The 22,579-nt window shown below is 41.3% G+C and overlaps 1 protein-coding gene across 1 annotated transcript in view; it reads right to left on the bottom strand.

Annotated features, from left to right (window-relative positions):
• Window positions 1-17,336, bottom strand: part of LOC128354366 (FERM, ARHGEF and pleckstrin domain-containing protein 1-like) — a 49,807-nt gene extending 32,471 nt beyond the window's left edge. Inside the window, exon 1 of the mRNA XM_053314602.1 lies at window positions 17,163-17,336. Coding sequence (XP_053170577.1) covers window positions 17,163-17,336 — 174 coding nt within the window. The remainder of the gene's footprint in view (window positions 1-17,162) is intronic.
• Window positions 17,337-22,579: the final 5,243 nt, after the last annotated feature.

Below are 22,579 nucleotides of genomic sequence, written 5' to 3' on the forward strand. Positions count from 1 at the left end.
TGTTAATGTACCAAAAATCTACAAATTAGACTTCTCCACCTTCTGAAGCAACACCTAAGTAAACAATGGTGCAAATGTGGAGGAAATACCGCTTATTAAATGAAAGTGGCATTTAAAAATGGAACAGCCAGGCCTGCTTTCATGATACTCTCTGATCTTGGCAGCAATTTCAGCAAAGGAAATGGTCATCCGGGCCAAGGTCACATGTGATATATATATATATGAACTTTGTTTATAATAATGCAGGCGAATAAAAATAGGCTTGGTGTCAATGGGGATAAGGATAGTAAAGAGGTCAAGCCCTTTATAGACATTTCAACAAGTTTCACATTCTAAAGGTCTGACAGTCTAAAAATAACTAAATGTGTGTATGTGTTGAAGTCTTTCAGCTGACTGTGCACTGCCGAGTCCGGACTGAGCTTCTTTCACTTCAAAATCACAATCACTTCATTCAGTAACTCTAATCAATGAGCCTCTCTTAGCGGGCCAAAAACACACACTTGCACACGCTCACACAGATGGTCACACACACACACACACACACACATACACACACGTTTTTATCTCATCTTGGGAGCGTGATTTTTGTCTTATCTCACAGATGTGGAAAGACGTTATGCAAACCAGGACATATTAAGTATTTTATCTGTTGCATGAAGACACACAATTAAACTGCCTGGAGATCGGTTGAGGTCAGATTTTTTCCTGCTCCAGCACTGGTCTGTAAAAAGCGACCTGCAACGGCCAAGTCTGGGTCCTTAAAAAAAGAAAAAAAAAAGTGCAGTTTTTACACAGCTGTCCTTTTGGGCCTTATACCACCGCGGCTCCCCTCGACAAAGATAATTAGAGAGCTTCATCGCTAAAGCAGTGAGCCTTAACCACCAACTGTCCATCAGTGAAATATGTTGTAATCTGGTGACCGTTGTCCAACCATCCAAGGCGAAAAAACTTGGGAAGAAGTCGTTAAAAAAGCTCCAGACATGAGAAAAGGAACAAAAACTAGTGGGTTTCAGTGTATATACAATTTTCTTGTTTGTGACACAGCTAATGGGGGAAAAACAACCCCTTCTTATTGATTTGACAGCAAGGGGCAACGAAATAGCTGCTTATTTTTCAGCAAGTGAGAGGCACGGAAAAAGAAGTTGCCAATAAAACACTGAGCCTGTGTGCAGTTGTGGCAACTGCCTCCTCTTTCTGTTTACTTTTTATAAAATGACTATTCTTAAATTATAGTGGTGCTCCTGAGACAAAATGCATGTTAGGGGCTTATGTGTCACAACCGAGTGAAAAAATATCCACTATGGTCAGCTGGCAGGTTGATTGTGGTGGCTCCCACGCAGCAAGGGTTCCCGGTTTGTGTTACTTACAATAAACATGGCTGGAGTGTGTCAGCGGAAAAAAACAAAAATCCATGGTATATCTACAAAAACCCTACAAAAAATGCTCCAAGATTGAGCGCTGAAGATCTACGTGTTTGAACTTAATGATGCGATTTGCAATTTAGGAAGATATGGTCCTCTCTCCATCCCTTCCTCTCTTGCTGTGCATTTCTTTTGGACTCACTATAACCCTTATGTAGCATCCAAAATCCAGTTAACCCACGGCTCTTTGTCTATCTGGAACGATTGCCTGTTGGCTGTCAGCATGCTTGTCCGCTCATTGCTGTCCGTCTTTCTGCTAAACTCATCCTCACTGCTGCCCAGCGAACTCATTAGCCAGCAAAAACACAAAAAACTTGCATAACACAAATCCTCCCATGCTCCCTCGTCTCTTTTCATCTCCAGACATGTCTCACATTGACACGGTCAGTGCCTGGTTAAACTGGGAAGCGGTTTATCAAAGTAATTGCTCTTTCCTACTATCCAGTCGCCTTTTGCCCCTTGAGGCCAATAGCTAACAAAACCTACATATATTTCACTTTTCTTTTTGTTTCTCTGTGGTCAAAGCTCCCTTTAAGTTAGATTAACAGTTAATGAAAAGTCATCAATTATAGCAAAGAACAACCATCTGTCTTTCTCTCCAAGAAAGTTTATCGTTAATAAAACAGCCACAACAATCCCTATGTGGCCTTTATAAACCGCTATCTCTTAATTTATGATCTGTATCTCACACTCCCGTTGCCATCCATTTACCATACATGTTATTACAAACATTTTACCTATTCATTATTTCTTTTTATTTTCCACTATTTTCCTTCAGTCTCCCTTTCTTCAGTGCCGCAGCTCACGGCCAAGTAAAATATTCACGCCATCTGTTGTGGTGTGCAGAGGGTTTACAGAGAGCCCCACAGCGTCACTGATTCAAATGAACGATGACATTGAAAAAACGACTGGATGTGTCATTTGTAGCATTTTGGGTTGTGATTATGGGTGTTTTTTCATTACGGTTGTTCGGTCCACTGCAAAAATGATAATCTTAGCGAGGGTTTATTAAGTTTTTTACGGAAATTCAAAATCAAGATATCTGGCAAAAACACAATTCTCATTTCAGAGATGAAACGATAGAAAAAGTCTTGAGGAAAATTGGTCTGAAGTAAAGGGGGGGGGGGGGGGTGTTTGAAAGGTACGTCTCTCTAGTTCTGGTCTGTTCTGCGGCACTCTGACTAATGTCGACAGGGATAGAAACCAGATGGGTGAGACTGATGATAAGAACTCTCAACGGGGGGAAAAAGGCAGGAAAAAAAACACCTCAAAGCTGTGCACTCTCTTCCTTCAGTCCCCCTGCTATGAATTCCAGCAGGGATCCCCTCAGTGCAGCTCTTTGTCAGGCAGATGAGAGAAAAAGTACTTTGAGTTCTTACTTTTAAACTGTATCATGTTTTTTTTTACTCACAATTTGGCATTGATGTCCGAAAAACCTACCTTTCTAGTGGAGAAAAATACCCGGAATTGAAGGGAATCCAATAATTAGTCGTGCTGTCTGACTAAAATCAAACATGGTTAACTTCAAGGCTATGTGACAAAAGAGAAACAAACAGAGAGGAATGGAAAGGCAAACAGATAAAGACAGAGATATTTTACTGTCAGTCAACACGTAACCCAGCTGAGAGAGCGCCGGGGAATCACCTGAACCTTAGCTAAACCCCTGTCTAACTGTGCGTGACCTCACCAAGCAGTAATTTGAGTTGTAAACCTGTATATGTTTTTTTCTTTTCATGGCCAACCTTCTCATTAAGCACTGAAGGCGTCATACCAGAGAGCATGCTGCGTCCTGCTCCAACACTGCAGGTCAGTGGGCCAAGATCAACAGAGCAGACCCAGGTTGATTTACACCCACGTGCAATATGACACAGCTGCAAAAAAAACCTCTCCGAAGAAGAACATTATCACTTTAATCCAAAGTGCTGTACTGTATTTCTAGCTACCGTAAGTGTTAGCATGCTTTCATCATTTTATCCTACTCCCAGATCTTCTACTGGGACAAGTAGACGGGGTTAGGGGGTTGTTCCTTCATGCATTTAACAATCTCTGCAATGTTTAATAGCCTAAACACACAGGATATCTTTCCGCGAGGACCAAGAACAACAGTCCATAAAATCTGGTTTAATAGTGTCATGTTAATGTAATTTCCACGGTGAAAGTCCTTTAGCTTTTGAATTGATGGCGCCGCTTTCTTTCATGCTGCCTGAAGCAATACTGTCACTTCTCAAGTGAGAAAACAAATCACAAACACCCCCCACTGGTGTTGCTCATTCCCCACAGTGTTACCGTGCTAAACCCAGCAACTGCTCACATAAGGATAGAAGCAGTACACTTTAAAAGTACCAACAACACCTAGCATGCTACTGGACGTGCTGATTTTGGATATTTTGATATATTTGAGGAAGTTTTGTCTCCCACTCTTTGTGATTATAATGCTTTTTGAATTGTTCATTGTTTTGATATCTTTATCACCAGCTATGGGTGGGTTGGATGGTTAAACAACTCTGTCATCATAGAGCCTATCAGCCTATTGGTATACATTATAGATCATAAAAAATATGATGTGACATCACCCATTTGGTTTGCATTGGAGCCGGTTTGAGCTGCAGGTGAGTGAACTGTCAATCACAGCTGTCAATCAGCTCCGAAACAGCAGACATCAATGCTACCATGTACTTAGTCTTCAAATCTTATTAACAGATATATTATTTCTAAAATAACCACCAGCACACTTATACGAAGGCCTGAAATGAACTATTGAGACCATAATGACTAGTATTTCAAGAGAAATGTTGACCCTTTTTGAGTCAATTGGAGCATCTAGCAGCTGTTGGTGATGTTGCACTTTTAGGAACTTCTGCATTTGCTTTAGTCACAAGATGTGGCAGTTGCTGCTTGTAATACATATAGTTGTGGCAACCATTTTTAAGTGCAGTTAAGTGCAGTTGTCAATATTGATGCTGAAACCCTTGAAATGGCCTTGCATCTACATGTAATATGTCTAAGTTACACTCTTAATGCATTCACTACTTGATCCAAATCCTAGACAACAATATATTCTCTATGCTGTTGTGTAAGGTGAAATCTGGGATGTGGATGAGAAATCAAGTTTTCCAGACCTTTTGTTTCAGCAGATTGCAACATTCATGCAAAACTAATACACGCCTTCTACCACTTACCCAACACAGTTGGTTATTTGGGTGGGTTTGACTATATTCAGTACCACCCGGCACTAAAGAATGCTGCTGGCTAACACACAGCACGACAGCTGGGAGAGGCTTCCTCCCTCCTCGACTGTCCACCAATCACATCCTCTTGTTCAGATTAGGTTAAATGGCTTAACCTCCTGGCAAGACGTCAAAGCAAGTTCCTCCGCACCAACAGAAGGGAAAGGACTCAGGGCCCATACACACAAACACACACACATATGCTTCACTGGACTGTTGAATAAACTACATGTTGGCAAAATACCTGCAATTGTCAGCAGTGACAGCAAAGCACTGTGGGAAATCAAACTGGCAACCTTCCCCTAATGGGTGATGGGACTCAGGATGAAAATGCCTGCAGGCTGCAATGAAGACAGCAGTGTGTCTCTTTGTGCAGTGTGTGTGTGTGTGTGTGCGAGTGAGTGCACGTCATGGCTCACAGCACACTTGAGGCAGACAATTAAATTGAACAGCAGAGGAAAATACATGCACAGTGTTGTACTATTAAAAAAAAAAGTAATTAGTGTCTTGTGTAGGATGGCGGTTGGTACGTTTGTACTTACGCCTCCTGCAATAATGAGGTCTGTAAATCTCACAACAGGGCTGTTTTTGTTTCCTAAAAGCCTCTGGAGCTCCATCGAGAAACAGGATGAAAAAATGAAAATGGTCGACCAACTGGAGTAGATGCTTTTAACCAAATGGTATTATAGTAGTATGGTTGGCTGCAGCAGGCACACAATGCATATCAATGGTTTTGCTTTCAGTGCTGGTGGCCAATTTGCCCAAAGATCAATCACTATTAGTCATGAATGCTAACATGGTTGTACATTCTGTGAGATTAGCTGTGAAACTGTAACAAAGGAAAATGTATATTAGACAAGCAGGGCTGTGGTTTGGGATTTGATTATTTTCTCGATTAATCAATTAATTGTTTGGTCAATAAAATGTCAAACAAATTGTGAAAAATGTCTATTACTGTTCCCTAAAGTCCAAGATGACTACCTCAAATGTCTTTTATCACAAACAACAATCCACAACTGAAAGATATTCAGTTTACAGTCAGACAAACCAAAAAATATTCACATTTGAGAAGCTAGAATCAATTTCTTAAAGAATGACTCCAAGCGATTAATTGATTATCAAAATAGCAACTTATCAATTAACTGACCAAATGTTACAGCTCTGAAAGCAGGTAACAGATGCCTTAGCTAGAAGTGTTTTTGTTTGTGAAGATTTATGAGCAAAAAGGTGCATAGACACATCTGAGTGATTACACAAGGCGTGTGGTAAACGTATTTGTGTGAGTGGTAAAAGCTCAATCAATCTATTTGAGCAACTTGAGGCTTTAAAATGAAAGCTAATCAATCAATTACAGCCAAAAGGCAGCAGAATGGTGAGAGTGATTCATTATTGGACGCAAAACTGGCAATTATAAGTGAATTACGATGTGTTTGTGTTTGAACACCATCAGAATGATGAGACTTAAGCGTGGCGAAATTGTTTGACGGAGGCATGAAGTCTGAGAGGAAAAGAAAGGAGTAGTAGTAAGAATAAAGTAAAGTAAGTAAGAGTGTCAGAGAAAAAGCAGGAAGCTGCAGTGAAAAACAAAACTACTTCTTTCCCCCCTAAACATCACATTTCGGGGTTACATTCCTCTGCTTGTTTCTCAGAGAAACAAACGGCTGGAGACTCGGGACACAGCAGGGGAGACGCCATTGAATTCCACTGAGGCTTCTGGAAAACATCCAAGAGGGAAGGCGAGGAGTGAGCGAGGAAAGAGATTAAGAAACACTTCACCTTTTAAAAAGAAAACCCTGTGCACCATGCTCCCACCCACACACACACACACACACACACACATAGATACACACACCCAACAACATCTAAAGTCTTGAGAGGGAAGATACAAGTCCAGATTTGTGACAGAGATTGAGTAAGGCAGCTTTATGGCCTCAGAAAAGGTTTAATAAGGAGCCATGGTTTGCACTTAGCCAGGGGGAGAAATCTCATTTAGAACATTGAAGCTGACACTTGAGGGTGTAAGCTGCTTGCTAAACTCTTAGGATGCCCACTTATGCCTCTATTTTCTAATCTAAAGCACTGGTTCCCATACTAAAGATAACAAGACTCTTATGATGAGAGGAAAACGCTCAGTTTCAGTATATATTTCATTCATGTTTTGTTCACTCTTGTACAAACCATTTGTCTTTTTTGATTATCTAATAAGTGATGTGTTCTTGGGAGGAAATTATAGCCATCCTTCCCCTACCTTAGCAGGGATTTTACCACTTTTATTGAGGGAAAACCCTGTCACAAGCAAACTACTCTCCTCCATCATCAGATGAAGATTTATAGCAGTAGAGTGAGCAGGAATGAGGAGTCACATAGTGTTACAACATAGACCTGTGTACCTACACCAGAGAAGTAACAGTAAAAAGATACATTTTGTTGGTTTTTGAGTGACATTTTGTGTAACTGGCCACCTCTGCCATTACCTCGCTCTTTCACATGAGTTTTAAGGTGAAAGAGAGGGGAAAATATCACAATCAGTCCTCGTAATGCAGTAAAAAAAATATATGATTAGGAAAAACAGAACTGAGGGCTGATTAAATCAGCGAAACTCACCACTGTGTCCAACCTCAACATGTATCACAAAAACCACCACTTCTATATTTTACCCAATAACCTCTTCCCTCTTTCAGCAGCCAGATTTCTCTCTTTTTTTTTTTAAATACAACAACAGGAGCTGCAAAATGAGTTTTGGCCACCCGCCAGTGTGTCTGGTACTGATGATAAACCTGCCAGCATTTGGCTAGCAGCTGATGTTCATTTTCCATTGTGTTGAAAACAACAATAATCAAGGTATTACTGTGCCAAATTTGAGTGCTGGTCAAGATATTATTGTAGCACGTTGAACATCAGAGTATTATAACTTCTATCAAATACAGGAAATTATTAATATCCCACTTTTAGGAATGGAATGACAAGACAAAGTTGTAAAAACAGCCCTGGTAATTTCACCGCAAGCCCACCTCAACAGCTACTTCAAGCTGCCCCAAACCATTACAAGTAATCCACAAAAACTAATAATTTGGTATGGTGGTTTTTTTGTAGCACAGTGAAATGGAGGTAACCCTAAATGGGGCCCAACTCTTCCACTGTTGGCTTGACTAGCCTCCTCACTGGGGACCTCATTCACTGCAATTACTGCAACAAAAACAAAACCCAAAACAGGATCTCGTTTGCAGCTGAGCAGAGGGGACAGTGTTTGCTCATTCACTGGTTGCCGGCGTGATGCAAAAGGCTTCTGTGGGAGACGGATGTGTGCCTGTATACGGCTTTCTCTCGCGCTCTGTCGTGCAATCCCTTTCTTTTGCCATCACAGCGAGTGTAACACCACGTCTCTTTTCTCGTCCCTCAGTGGGGCCCTCTCTTTTTTTCCTACTCCCATCCTGTTCCCTTCCAGAAACAATCTCTCAATAATTGTCCCTTCATCAGCAACAGTCTTCTACTCACAAAGTAATAATCTCGCTGTCTCGCTCGCTTGTACCCTCCTTCCTAGCTTGGAGGCAGCTCTGTCTGTGGCACCGTGTTTGAACTCAGCACGTCTAAATGCTTCCACGTGGCTCTATGCGCATACACACCCACTTTAATAGCAAAGCAACAAAATGCTTAGCTTTATTGAAACAATACAGCTGTGTTTCTGCACTTACTTGCTCATGTCTCACACACTTATATTGGACTAAAAAATATTATCACCTCTTTTAACCTGATATTTTATGAGTATGATACTTCATTGTTCCCCAATTTGCTCCACAGGTGGGTCGAAGCAAGCAGCTCAGCTACTGAAGGAAGAAGAAGTTGCAGAGAGGAAAGTCAGTTCCCAGTCAGAAGTCCCTTTCCGAGGTCTTCGACCACAGGAATGAGGCAGGGAATGCCAACCATTACATAATACAGCACTGTTCCTCTGTGAGACTCTTTATGCAGGCATGCTGGATCCACATGTTTCTTGAACTTTGGTCACTTGATATGCAGTTGGAGGGCATAGAAAACCACTTATACATGGATACGACGGAAAACACAAAATACAGCACAGCACTCTTTCTAATTGCTAGGGTCATAATTGAGCCTAAGCCCTGTCCTTACTGTTGCTACACATGTGGAGCTAGCAATGGCACAAATACAGTTACAGGTGGCTGATTTACCAAAAAAATGCATAGTTATTGTAAAAAAAAAAAAAAAAAAAAAAAAAGAAGGGGGGGGGGGGGGGGGGGTTCTATTTTTATACAGATGCAAACAAAGGCAGACGTCTCATTTCAGACCTATAACTATCTATCTATTTTGTCACATCTTACCAGCTTTAGGTAGCTAGCTAGCTAATTAATGCTAACTGTATGTTGGTGGGTAACTCAGTCTCTAGCTGACTTGCTTTGGGACAAAAATCCTGTAAAATGGTCCTAAATATTTAATTGATGGCTACATTTATGATATTGTACTAAAATCCTGAGGATAATGCTGAATGTCCCTCTAAAGTAAATGGTAGCATTTTAGCTTACAGATAGACCTATACCATTACAGTACAGTATCATAAATAAAAATGCAACTACAATGTTATTTGCTCTATGTTAAGATTGGTGGATTGATATTCGGCTCCGGTAGCTGAAAGTCATGAAAGATGGTGTTGGTGCTGCACAGAGGGGCATTTCTCATCTCCCTCCTCTTCCAACCAGTCACACTTTATTCCCCCTTGTTAATCATCAGTTTTTTCGCTTCTTTTGTGATGGTAGGGGTGGACTGCCAGTTCTAGCAGAACACAGGGTATACTTTGCTATTCATACTTTCAAATAGTTTGTTTCACTTTTACAAGATAAAAATTGGTCTTTCAACACAGTAGAGTAGCTATGAACAGGGATTTTTCTACCATCATTGATGGGGCCTACAAACAAACTAGAAAAGGCCAAGAAACCATGATGTTCACATTATACTGATGTAGGTTCACTTTGCAACTTAGTGCTTGGGGAGTATGATGCATCACTAATGAATTTAAATTATTTAAAAAAACACAATGCATTATTTAGTCATGTTCATTCTACACTCCCATTTAGCACCAGGAAGGACATTACATCTGCAAATCAAAAAAAGTATAGGTTTATTTTAAGAGGACTGTAATTAGGAAACTGTTGAACTGCATGGCAGGTTGTACTATGCACTTGGTGAATATATGTCCATGCACATGGGCCAATAAACTCACATATCCATGTAACCTGGTTTAATGTGGCCCTTGTGAGGCCATGAATCGTCAAAATAGCTTTAGTGTGTTACAGCACTGGGTCAAGCAGAGACTGGGGGGTTTTAAGACACACACACACACACACACACACACACACACACACACACACACACACACACACACACACACACACACACACACACACACACACACACACACACAACACAAACACAAACACACACAGAGCAGGTCTCTGCAGACAGTGATGAATGAGGCCTGCCAAATGTTAGTGCTGTAATCGCTCCAAGAGAGTAAGAAAGAAATGATTTGGAAGAGGAGAAGAGAGGAGATCTTCTCTGCCACGCTGTGACACAGAGTCATAAACTTGCACAGATCACAAAGCCAGGGTTTCAGCCTCACCCTGAAATAAGTACATTTCACTGTCTTTAAACATCACCTTGGCTTCACCCACACTTCCAAAACCACAACTTCACTGCCAGGACTCCTGCCAACTTTAGAAGATGTAAAGTCACACAATCTTCAAAAATATGCATTTTCTAAGCTCTTTTAACATTGTACTTGTCTTTCTCTCTTTTCTTTCACTGAGTGAAAATGTCTGGCTGGACTATAAAAGAGAAAGCAGTGCGGTGTAATGACATGCAGTAGATTTCAGACTTGAAAACATCTTTTCAAAATCCAATATGAGAAAGAAGTTTGCTGCACGGCTGAAAGTTTTAAAAATAACTTAGTGTGGAGACTGAGAAATTGGAACTGGTTCATGCATACTAATCCACTAATGACCGGCTGCATTAAAACTAATTGCCTCTGCTCTTGTTTGGGCCAAATAGCTGAAGTCTCAGCGGTGTTCAGGCCAACAATGAGGCAGTCATACCTATCAGAGCAAAGGAAAGCGAAACTAAATGGTCATTTTGAAGAGGTAGAAAGAAATTTCATTTTTAGGCAGTCTGTTATTATCTGTTTTCAGTCATTCTTCTATCTTTAAAGACACTTAAAAAAAAAAAAGGTGTGACTGATAATCTTTTCTCATTCCTTTTATATCTGCTACTTCCACTTGTATCATTTACTCCTGAGGCAGCCGACAGCACAAAGGCTCATCCGTTTGAAATGTCAACTGCTTCACCGTGGAGCAAAGGAGTGACTGTGTGTGTGTGTGTGTGTGCATAATGGGGCAGGGGGACTTGCAGCTCATTTATCAGGGGGCCTTGGGGACCGCCAGTCCATCAAGTGATGTTGTCTATAAAACAGTTCTATCATCCTAATCCTTATAACCCTTCCTCCCTGCGGTCCTGTATCTTTGCCCAACAGTGTATCTTAGACAAACACGAGGTCAGGAGCCCCGCAGATCATAAAGCCACAATCCGATCATGCTACAAAACCCCACATAGTGATTTTACTGCACACACACACACACCCTATCCTCTCTTCTGGTATCAGACACAAAGCTTCTGACATCCACTGAGAAAGTCAATCACGATGAGGATCTACTGTATTGGATGGTCTTACAGGGATTAAGGTCAAGTAAGCGTGCTAGCCAAGAAAAATATTGACCAATCAGAGCTAGCAATGGCTAGATAAAAAGGTCAAAAAAGGACAGCGTACTCCCTCTGCAATTTATCATCTGAGAAAAAAAAAGAGACAGACTAAATGTGATGCAAGAGTGAAATGTCTGGCAGGTCACATGTGGCTTCATATATGCATCATCTGCACCAATGAGGTTTTCAAAGCGAGGTTAGATCCACAGGGGGCGGGAGGGGGAGCGGTCTTAACCGAGCTCAACTGCTCTCCGGGGAATCAGCAAGACTTCATCATCGTGTCACAATCATGTAGGGCAAGTCCACACTGAAATATGAAGATATTGCAGATGTTTGACAAAGGTGTAGCATGCTACAGCTGCAGGGGCCATCAAGCAGATCCGCTGGAGAGTAAATCACGACTCAATGTAAAAACCAGCAGTGGTTCAGATGTTGGCTGCAATGTTTCCAGAACGGATGGGATCAAAACGGTTTCATTCTTGTTATTGATTCTACTTCTTTTCCCACACTTGTCCTGTTTTTCTGTATGGCTCAAGTTTATTTTGTTCTTGTTCAGATTTTGGCTAAAGATGGTTGTACTGTGTTGTACTATTTTCTACAGGGAAGTAAAGAAAACCAAGCCCATTTTTATTCTATTGGATTTGGAGATTATCTATGATTTTACATTATTTTAAGAACTGAAAGAATCAGTCAATTCAACAAGCTAAAAGAATCCTCTATTTCAAGGCTTGCTTTTCTTGTTCTTGTGATGCAATAATAAACTCTTTTTTTGGAATTTGGACTCTTGGTCGGAAAAAACCTGCAATTTTAAGACATTGCTTTGAGTTTCATGAACAAGTGATGAACATTTTATAGACCCGATGATTATCCAATTATTCAACAGTTTCAACCCCAATTATTTTGGTCAGATTACCCAATTTGATCACTTCAATTCTACCACTCAACATGCCTGTTGCAGCCATTGTGTGTGGTGTAGGGGAGCAGGAAGGTATATAGGAGAGCTCATTGGGGATTGGGGTGGGCACATAGTATTTGACCGTGCAGCTATGCACACACTTTTGTTGGTTGTATTATTAGAATAAACAGTCCGTCAGGTATTGAGTGCATGCATTCAAACTAGTTTTAACCTAGTCTATCAATCACTCAGTGGCTTTCAGTATCACCAGTGACTTTCAGAAAATGTTTAAATCTGTTGAATCATTATTTGAATGGCGTACATTCGTTCCTCATTTAGAAAAAGGTCAGAGATAAATGACATTGCCGTCACTTGTTCTCTTTTTAATCTACATCCCCCAAATCAATATGGTTTCCTTCCTTCCTTAACGGGCACAGAAATTTCCTCAATCACTGATGGTGCCAACTCACGATAAACTGAGATAATCTGGGGCAGGAGGCTTTACATGTGGAGGCAAGTTTCTCTCTCTGACATGCAAGTAAACTCTGGGGCTTAAACAGATTATAATTGTAATGTAAATGCACACATACACACCCCAGATCCGCTCAGCCTTCAATTATTCACCAGGTGGGAGTGAGTGACGATGTTCTGCACTCACGCAAGTTTGTGTGTGTTGGTGCGCGGCCACGGCCAGGCGTCGTGCCACTAAAAACACAAGAGTCCGGCTAAGAGCTCCGTAGGCTCTCCTTTTTGATCTAATGGATTCCACGTTGCCGCTCACGGGAATCCGGATAATTGAGTCCGTTCACGGGGCTGACGGGGGTGCACATTCCCGACTGGAACCCCGAGGACACCGCTGATTATATAAACATGAGGACATCAGCTCTGAGGATGAAAGCCCGGGCCCCTCAATCTTAATCACCTGGATCCAAGATCTGAATATTACATGTTGCACCAAAACATTTCTAACGTTATGCATTCATTTCTTGACCCATTTGGCATTTATAATATACCATTTCAAGCTCTAAAAAGGCAAAGCTTTGTTCTCTATGGAATCTAATTCAAACACTAAACCTCTCCTTCCGGATTTACATTACACTGGCTGCATCATGATCCCAGATTAAACTTTAAGTGGAAGTCAACCAAGAGTCATCTACATTATAAAACGGATCACGACTCAGCCAGAGATGACCAATCCACACTTAAAGTACTTTCTAAAAATACTGCTGCATTGAGCTATTGTCTGACGTAGTTTTCTAAACATTGCATCATGGACAAAACCCATTTTATCACATCTTTTACACAGCTAGATATAGTGCAGAGAGAGAAAAAAGTGAATTATGCATCCCTATCTACACTGTTGAAATATAAACAAAGTGCCATTTCAAATCATTTTATCTTTTTTGAACAAAAACTGTACTGGTGAGCCTTTTATGATCCCCAAATAAGCAGCAATTGGGTCAAAATTAAAACACTGAAGAAAAAGGTTTCAACTCAAATTCAGCAATTGTGCCACATAATGCCAACATTATTACTAAAACTAAAAAAAAGGGTCCATTAATGATAAAGAGCCCTATGTTTTGGATCTATAAAATGTATTGCTCCTACAGTATATCCTGCAGCCTCCCTGGCTGGCTTAGGTTTTTAGATAACTGGCTCGGTTAATGAGGTTGTCTTCCACTTTACCTCCCTGTAGTGAAAAAAATGGTCTGTCGAATACCTACGCAAGTGTGAGCTGCATGCTTATCTCTTGATTCACACGTTAGACTACACCTACTGCACAAATACACTGCAGGGCATTGTACCAGAAAAAAAAAAAAGACTGATTAGGTGAGTCAAGCTCAGAAGACAATGGCTCCCTTATTTCACTGAATCCTCATTAATTTTGTCAGTTCCCTTTATTCTCTATTCTCCTCATTCTTCATACCTTCTCGACCTCAACTCTCCTGTCTTTTATTTCATCCCCACCTCTCCCTTTGTTATCATTCCCAATCTAGTCCTGTACCGATTCAGATTTTGAAAACTGACTCCGTTATCAATCTCAACCTGAACAAATGGTATGTGTGTGGTTGTGTGGGTGCAGTATTGGTATTTTGTGGTGCTGTTGTTGGTGTTTTCTCAGCTGATGCTCTCCTGCGGTCCGAGTGGTGACGTCTGAAGATGCTCGGCGGAGGTATGTCATTTCATTTGTGTGCATGTTTGCGTTTGGGGGAAAAAAAAAGAGCAGGAGGGAAAGGGAGAGAAGTGCAAGAGATCCCTGTCATGAGGAGCAGCTTTGTGGAGAACCACGAGCTCAGTGTTTTTATATCACTTTGACAAGACATCAATTTAGGAAAGGAGGATTTTGAAAAATACTCAGAAAAATTGAAAAACACACCCTCACACACGCACACACACACACACACACACACACACACACACAGATACCAGATCCTAGACTTCTGTCAAACTATCCATTCAACCACAGACACATCCTCAGGCACTAACAACCACATACATTCTTGGCATTTTCACAAGAGCCAATTACAGCTCTCCTGAACTGGCAGCTCAGGATGTTCCACAAGCCAGCTGAGACAGTGACTCGCTGGATTCTTTCTTAATTATCATCACAAAAACTCCCCCCGTAATGTTAAAGCTGATAATGTGGCGGCTGGGTTTATCCACAGGCGTGCAAGTTGCAGCAGCCGTTAATTCAGAGGCTGAGACTACACCCAGAGATGACATACCGAAGCACCGCAGCACCGATGTCATTAAAGCTGCTGGCTGCAGCCTCTCAAAGGACCCCTTTCTCTAAATAGCATTAGGAAGCTAGAGCACTGCTGTAGACAAACACATGCCTCAGGCTCACTTTTATGCAAGCACACACCAATTCTTGAAGACACAAAGCACATGCAAACACTTTAGATGTCTGATTTACAAACAGAATATGTAAGTTATGTACATTTCTGGATGCGAACAAGAGCACAATTAAGGCAGGAAAATAAGAGAATAGCAGTGAGACAGTAAGAGAGAGAGGTTAGTGTTTTTCTGTCTATGAATCAGCATTATATTCAGTATTTCAGGGGTCTGTAGGAGTGGTGTGCTTCGACAGGAAGCTGGCTTCTATCCCGCTTCCTCTCAGATAAGACTCAAGGTAAAAGCTAAATATCAAGCTCTCCTTTTACAGCCACCGACTGCAGTTGGATTGTGGAAGGAATGAGGGAAAAAATATTTGAATATCCCCACCGATAAGCCACATCTCTTGTGTTTTATCACGCCTTTTTGAAGATTTGCATCAGTCATTTATGTGGGGGTGCAGCGGGAGGCTGATAAATAGATAGATGAGATTGATTGACAAGCAGACAAACCCTTAGATAAAACAGAGCAGATGAGATGCAGCTAGGCTGAGCCCTCAAGGCATCACTGTCAACAAATCAATGCTTCTTAGTGTCATATAAAGTGCCACATAAATGACACAGACTTATCAAACAGGTTTAAGTAGAGTATATTTGTGTGGAAATGACAGGATGATCAAGTACAAGAGCTCCTGTTGCTGATACAGGATGAAACATTCTCATAAAGTCACTTTCAGTCCAAAGAAAACAAACAAAACAAGCCCTTCTTCTTCCATTTATGAGCCTCTCAAGGTCTCTAATTAGCTTTGAATCTGGATGTACTGAACGTTCCCTTTTCAGAGTCACCCGACCGTTTGAAATCAAAGAAGGTTTTTGATGTGAATAGTTGCATTCAAGATTTATTTATTATTGGATTATTTGCATGTAGAATTTAGGTCCCAGACAAAAAATAGTTTCAAAATGCATTTCAAGTTCTGAACATATGAGAATATGATAGCTGATGCCAAACAGTAACACAACTTGCTAATTAAATCTATGAGGTTATTTGTGTACTGTATGTATAACCAATAACACAAGCAATAAGGCCGGAATTAACAATATACTCATTAGTTATTAATCCATTAGTTATTTTCTTGATTCATTGATAAATTGTTTTGTCAAATGTCAGAAAATGGTGAAAAATGTCAGTCACAGTAGCCCAAAGCCCAGGATGCAACCTCAAATGTCTGATCGTCCTAGAAGTAGTCCATAACCCAAATATATTCTGTTTACAACAGGAATGTCCAATCTAATTCATAAAGGGTTCATGTGGCTGCAGGTTTTCATTCCAACCAAGCATGAGCACACCAGGCTCATTTAATCAACTGATCTCAATCTTCAGATAGTTTGATTGGTCCGATCATGTGTGCTCTTGATTTGGATAGAACAAAAACCTGCAGGGAAACTACCCTTTATGGAATAGTTTGGACACGCCTAGTTTACAATCATAGAGGACTACAGAAAACAGAACATATTCATACTTAAGAAGCTTGAACCAAAGAATTTTGGCAATATTTCTTAAAAAAGCGACTCAAAACAATGAATCAGTTCTGAAAGTAGATGGGGATTCATTATCTGACAATCACCTAAATGTCTAACTCCCTCTCACTGCTGCTCTAATAGCCAAAACAATGATAAAGTTAAACAACAAACTCTTTTTCTGCTTTTAATCCGGTAAAGTGTCACTAACCGTTCTGTCTTACATGGGCCGAAAGTCAACAACCTGGATGTGAACAGTTTATGAAAGCATCAACAGAAAGCACAAATAACACTAAAGTCAAGTCTTAACAACCTCTTCCCCCATTTATGTGAAAAGAAAGAAAACAAACAAACTTTGATAAGGACATGCTGCTGGGATTGCAACATTCAAGGAGCGGTTACAACTAAGCGTAACAGCTGATAGTGCTCCAAACAGTTGATTGACAGCGAGACAGACCAATGAGGAAAACCCCTACATTATGTCATTACATCAGACTTCACTCACCGATATCTGGAAGACTTCCTGCGTGTCATCAAGCATCTGAACCCTTAAGGAGACTTGTTTCCCTGGCTGCTGGGCAGGAGGGCGTAGGCCTGGCTCTAGGGTGGACACTCCGAAACTTTCGGGGGCGCCCAGCCTCTGGCCGGCTGTAGACGGCTTGTCGCCTGGTTCGACCATGATGACAGATGCTACCGTAAGGAGCTCTCAAGCTTCAGGGACCTCTGTTCTTTGGAGAAAAGAGGAAAAAAGAAGGATAGATTTTTGATTCCACGCTTCAAAATATGGGGTTTCATTTTGTGTTCTTTTAGATGCTTCAATTCAGCAAAGCCAACAACCTCTTCAGTCTGTGATTTAGTGTATTTTTTGATTTTTGGCCCCTTAAATACATAGCAGGCAGCAAATTGAGGCATGTCCTCCATGCTTCTGTATCAGCCCTCGTCCTAAATAGCACAGTTACATCACATCCTGTGTTTTGGTAAATTTATGCACATAATTATTATAGTACTCCTTTTTGGGAATCATCAAGTGCCTGCTGTGGGTGTTTGATGCATAATTAAACACATTTTTTTTTAAAAGGCCAACTATGCAGCATTTTACTAAAAAAAACAACAATCTACACACTCACACGAGTAATTCCACTCAATTACCACTTATGTCTATCTGCAGAGACTCTGTATTCTCTTATTATTTTACTGTGTTTGAGATGTTTCTGTGCTGCAACCTTTGGGCAGTGGGTGTGTAGCCCCCAGCCAATAACAGCGGGCAGGGTGTGAGGTCCGGATTCATGTTTTTATTTGATTCAGTGCCTCCCCCTGCTTCAAAGTTTCCCCCCTTTGCTGTGTGTGTGTGTAGACTGCTGCTCATCTGCTGTCAGTGTGTGTTTGACAGCACCGACACACACATGCAACATTTTATCTTATTACTGATTCACAGCTTTCTTCTCAACAGCACCGCTTGCTCTTTTCATTCATTGTCTAGCTCACTCGGCCACTGCTCTCTCTCTCTTTCTCTCTTGCTCGTTAGGCCGGAGAGGAGAGGCTAATTTTGAATGCTGTGTGTTTACAAACAGAAACAAACAATTCCTGCACAGTACACCTTTAATGCAACCAGAATAACTACATGAAAGTGAAGCAGGAAGTAGCTGAAAATAAGAGGCTCTATCAGCCTTCTCTTAGAAAAGTGTGGAAATAAATAAAACATGTGCCTCAGATGGGCTTTCTATTGTGGTAATGTAGAAAAACCTTTGCTGGAATTTGTTCCAGAAATGTGTGACAAGTCTCGCCACATTATTCAGTCTAGGTTAAATTGGCCTTACACAATGTGAGCACCACAACAGATTTAGCCGGTTAGTTTTTTTAATAGGTTGGAGGATGATGAAATGAAATGAGTGTATAAACCACAGACCAGGATATGCACGGCTTGCATGACGACTACGGTTAAAGTTCGGCCAGTGCACAGAAAAGCAGACAGAGGTGTTTAAATCGTAGCTAGACACTCACATCACACCAATTTTTAGCACACGCAGGTGGGATTTACAGACAAACCAAGCTCTGTGTAAGACCAGTTCAGACTTGAATCAAGGATTCTGAAGTGGGGCAGATGAGATACGCTCTGAGAACACAAAGACAGTAACCCCCCCCCCTATGCTTCCCTCCCTTTCTTGCCAGGCTCAAACACACAAACTTTGCAGCGCCCCCCAACCTCCACCCCACACTTGATAAACCTCGACCTCAGACAATAAATACCCTCTCAGACGGTTGGTGACATCACAGCTGAGGAATGTTTTAGAAGAGGGGAATGCAGGGATGAGGATATCATACGTACATACTTAAGATCAATGATCTAATGTTTCCAATCTTCCTAGACTATGCTTGTGAGTGTGTGTGTGTGTCTGTGTGAGTGCATCAGTCTTCTACAGGATCCCTTTTGTGTGCGTGTCTGGATCCCTTTTGTCTCTCTGTATTTCTCTCTGGAATTGCTGTTTCGTGTTAAAGCACAGGGAGAAAACATCCATCATGTCAATATATTGTTAAATCAATATGTCATTAGGGACCCATAGGACATCATGCTGATTAACAGGTTGTTAGGTCTTTAGGAGAGCAACCTTTCTGCAGTTACTTCCTTTGTAGTCACAGGTTAAAATCCTCTCATTTAAAGGGGACCACACGCAGCTTTTTTTTCCTTTTTCTTTTTTTAAAATAACACTGAAACTGACTAAACAGACCTTGTAAATATTTAGAGGCTGGTGGGTGGGGTCGTGTGCAAGGGGGAAGAAGACTCTCACACCATTGCAGATGTAAGGTCCATGTTTCAAGACAAAATACAGTATGTCATTGGGTTGTCCAATTCCAAAGGCTCCTCAAATGCTGCTTTTTTTTTCTCTTCTTCTTCTTCTTTTTTTTTTTTTTGCCCCAAATCTGGAGGATACATCTAGTGTACAATTAGCGGTCTCCTGCAGACGAGCCTTGAATCCACTCAGTGCCAGTCACATTTCTTTTTCTGTGAGGTTAAAACAGGAAGTTGCGATGACACGAGTGACTGTGCTGAAGCTGCCGTCTAATCTGAATGGGAGTCACAGCTTCAGGGTTTTTACAGAGCATTCCTGAAGGCAAGATATCCAAAGAGTAGGAGGAGGCCCCGGAAATGACAGTAGCTGACCTCTGACTGCCCTCTTAAAGTGGACTTCTCGAAATCACAAAAATATGAATCATGTAATATTTAAACAAAAGAAAAACTCATGCAATAATCTGTATTTGCAAAGAAACTCTGCACACAGCTTTTCATTGGTTTCCATTTGTTCTCTCACGCCTTAATCCAGCCTTTTTGTTGCCAAACTGAATGAATCCTTTGTCACCTTATTTCACAGCAAGGTTCCACATAAAAAACACTATCCTTTACTAACCCCTCTACCTGCACACACTAACCTCTCCTCACCTCTGTGACAAAAAAACTGAAATTGGAAACTGGAGCTCGGCCAAGGAAGTGACCTGACAATAAAAAAAAAGGGACCTGATATTCAAGTTACTCATTACACCTGTGGGAACGCTTGCTTGTTCCTGTGCGCTGCTTCCCCCACCGGACTGAAACTAAAACCTCAGTTTGGTTGTTTATTAGCAGTTCAGTATCGGTCAGCCTGAGAGAGTAGCTGACAAGGAAAAGACTGAGGTTAACCACAACATGCTTGAATATTCTGGCTTCTGAAAGCCACGCTGGGCTTGGGTTACCTTCTAGTCTCTTCAAAAGTAGGGTGGTGTCAACTGGGAGTCAGTTTTATAGCTCTGCCTAATCATTCACTAACAAGCATGTGCCAATTACCCTGACAAACACCAGTAGATAGATTGTACAGACAGCAGGGCTTGTTTGATGCTTTCATTCACTCAACAGAAGCTCATCAACAAGAAGCCTGGAGGGCTCAGCTAGCTACACGTGAGGTTATTTGTGACTGTTGTTAGCCACACAAACAAACGCATGAGAATGCACAGCATACTGAATATTAATAAGCTTTCCTACAACAAAACCATACACATTGAGAATTGCAAGTACTCATCCTTCAACTTCACATCACTAAATGAATCTTAACGAGTGGAAATTTGGAAGCAGAAGTTTCATCATCTGCTCAGTAAGGCGTTTTTGGGGGGGGATTATACACAGAGGAGAGCAAGAGAGGAATACAGAGCGAGCTGGTCACACAGGCACAAAGGAAGCTACTGTGGGAGCCTCCAGCAGAGGGGCTTTAACTGTGAGGGACAGAGGCCTCTCAACCAGCCTTTGAACTGGTGTGAGTTGAAAATTTCCCAAGAGTTTGTGAGAGGGAAGCCAGGCCCTGGGAATCAGATGTGAGTATGTGTGAGTATGTGTGTGTGTGTGTGTGTATACAAGTGCAGGGAAAGCTTTAATTTATGCAGGCACAATCTGGTTCAAATCATTTTGTAATAGCAAATTGGCACTTTTCTTAAATAAATGAAGAGACAAATAAGTAAAAAAGTGAAAATAAGCCACAAATATCTGACATTATATTCCAGTGTTGCTAAGAATATACACATGGTGGTTGTGAGATATAAAACAGTTCTGGAAATTTGACGTTTTGTGAATTTTCAAAGCAACATGAGACCACTTCAATAATGATGTAAGTTCAGTGGTCAGTAGCCACTACAAAAAGGATGTGATGGACATACTTCAGAGTACACAAGAGGTTTAATGGCTACACTGCTAGGCGAACTGCCATGAAGAAATATTTTACCCACACACATTCAAGTTTGTAGCAGTGTTTGTATTGGAGATTTAGTCCTTTTCATTTCAGTTTAAGCTCTATGTAATTTGACCTGCTTCAATATGTGAAGGTTTGGCATTGAAATCACAGAAATTGGCTGAAAATGGAGGGAAAAGAGCAGAAAAAAGGTGGCTAATTTGGGAAAATACAGGATGTAGATTCATTATAGAATGAGAAAGAAAAAAAAGCAATTTCTTTTATTGGACAAAAAAAGACTAAATCTAACCCTCAGCTAAAGCCCCATGAAGGGAGCACACTGATTCTCTTTCTAGTTGACATTTTTCCAACATCAACGGCTAAGAAATTACATCCACACTGAGCATCGGCTATAACCTGACAAGCTCAGGTGAGGACGAGATCAAGGCTACAACACAGCACGCCTTCGGCAGATCAATGGGCGCGCTCAGTGCCACGTTTTATCAAGGTGACACTATCCACTTGCAGAGCCATTAAGCTGCTCTACTGCCCTCAGGAGACTTCCTTTTGTGAGGTCGCGTATATATATCTGTGTGTGTGTGTGTGTGTGTGTGTGTGTGTAAGGAATAAAGAGAGTGTAACACCAATTCTCCTGGTGTTGCGGGTGTGATATTGATTGCAGAAGTGAATTGGAGACAAGCCAGCCTGGACACCCAAGTTCCATCTCCATCTCCCCACTGACTCTGTGCCCTGACCCTCGTTCTGAATGGGGTGGAGGTGGGGGTGGGGGTGGGGGGGTGCAAAAAAAGAAAAAAAAGGAGCGTGTCCCCCCCCAGGGATCAATAAAGGGAAGGGATTTATTTGTTGCTTAATAAGTGCCACACATGCTTTCTCCATGGGGGGTGGATGGGTGGGTACTTGGTCAAGGTTTGCCTGTGTCAATACCAAATACCTGCTATATACACACACACACACACACACACCATAAAAACATCCTTGTCAAGTGATATAAAAACAGACACAACCCTGTCTGGGGCACAGTTCTTAAAAAGACACACATATAAGGAGTAGGCTATAGTTGACTAAGTGCAAGCCCCTGGATGTAGGTTAGCAGAGTAATCCTTTAGGCCAGAGTAAAGATGTCAGTAGGCTAAGGCAACCTCATGAGACAGGCCTTGTGTGTGTGTGTGTGTGTATTGCTTAATATTAATGTGCATGTGGTGACGTTTTGACA

The sequence above is a fragment of the Scomber japonicus genome, chromosome 24 (assembly GCF_027409825.1).
Source record: "Scomber japonicus isolate fScoJap1 chromosome 24, fScoJap1.pri, whole genome shotgun sequence".
In the NCBI taxonomy this organism is placed as follows: domain Eukaryota; kingdom Metazoa; phylum Chordata; class Actinopteri; order Scombriformes; family Scombridae; genus Scomber; species Scomber japonicus.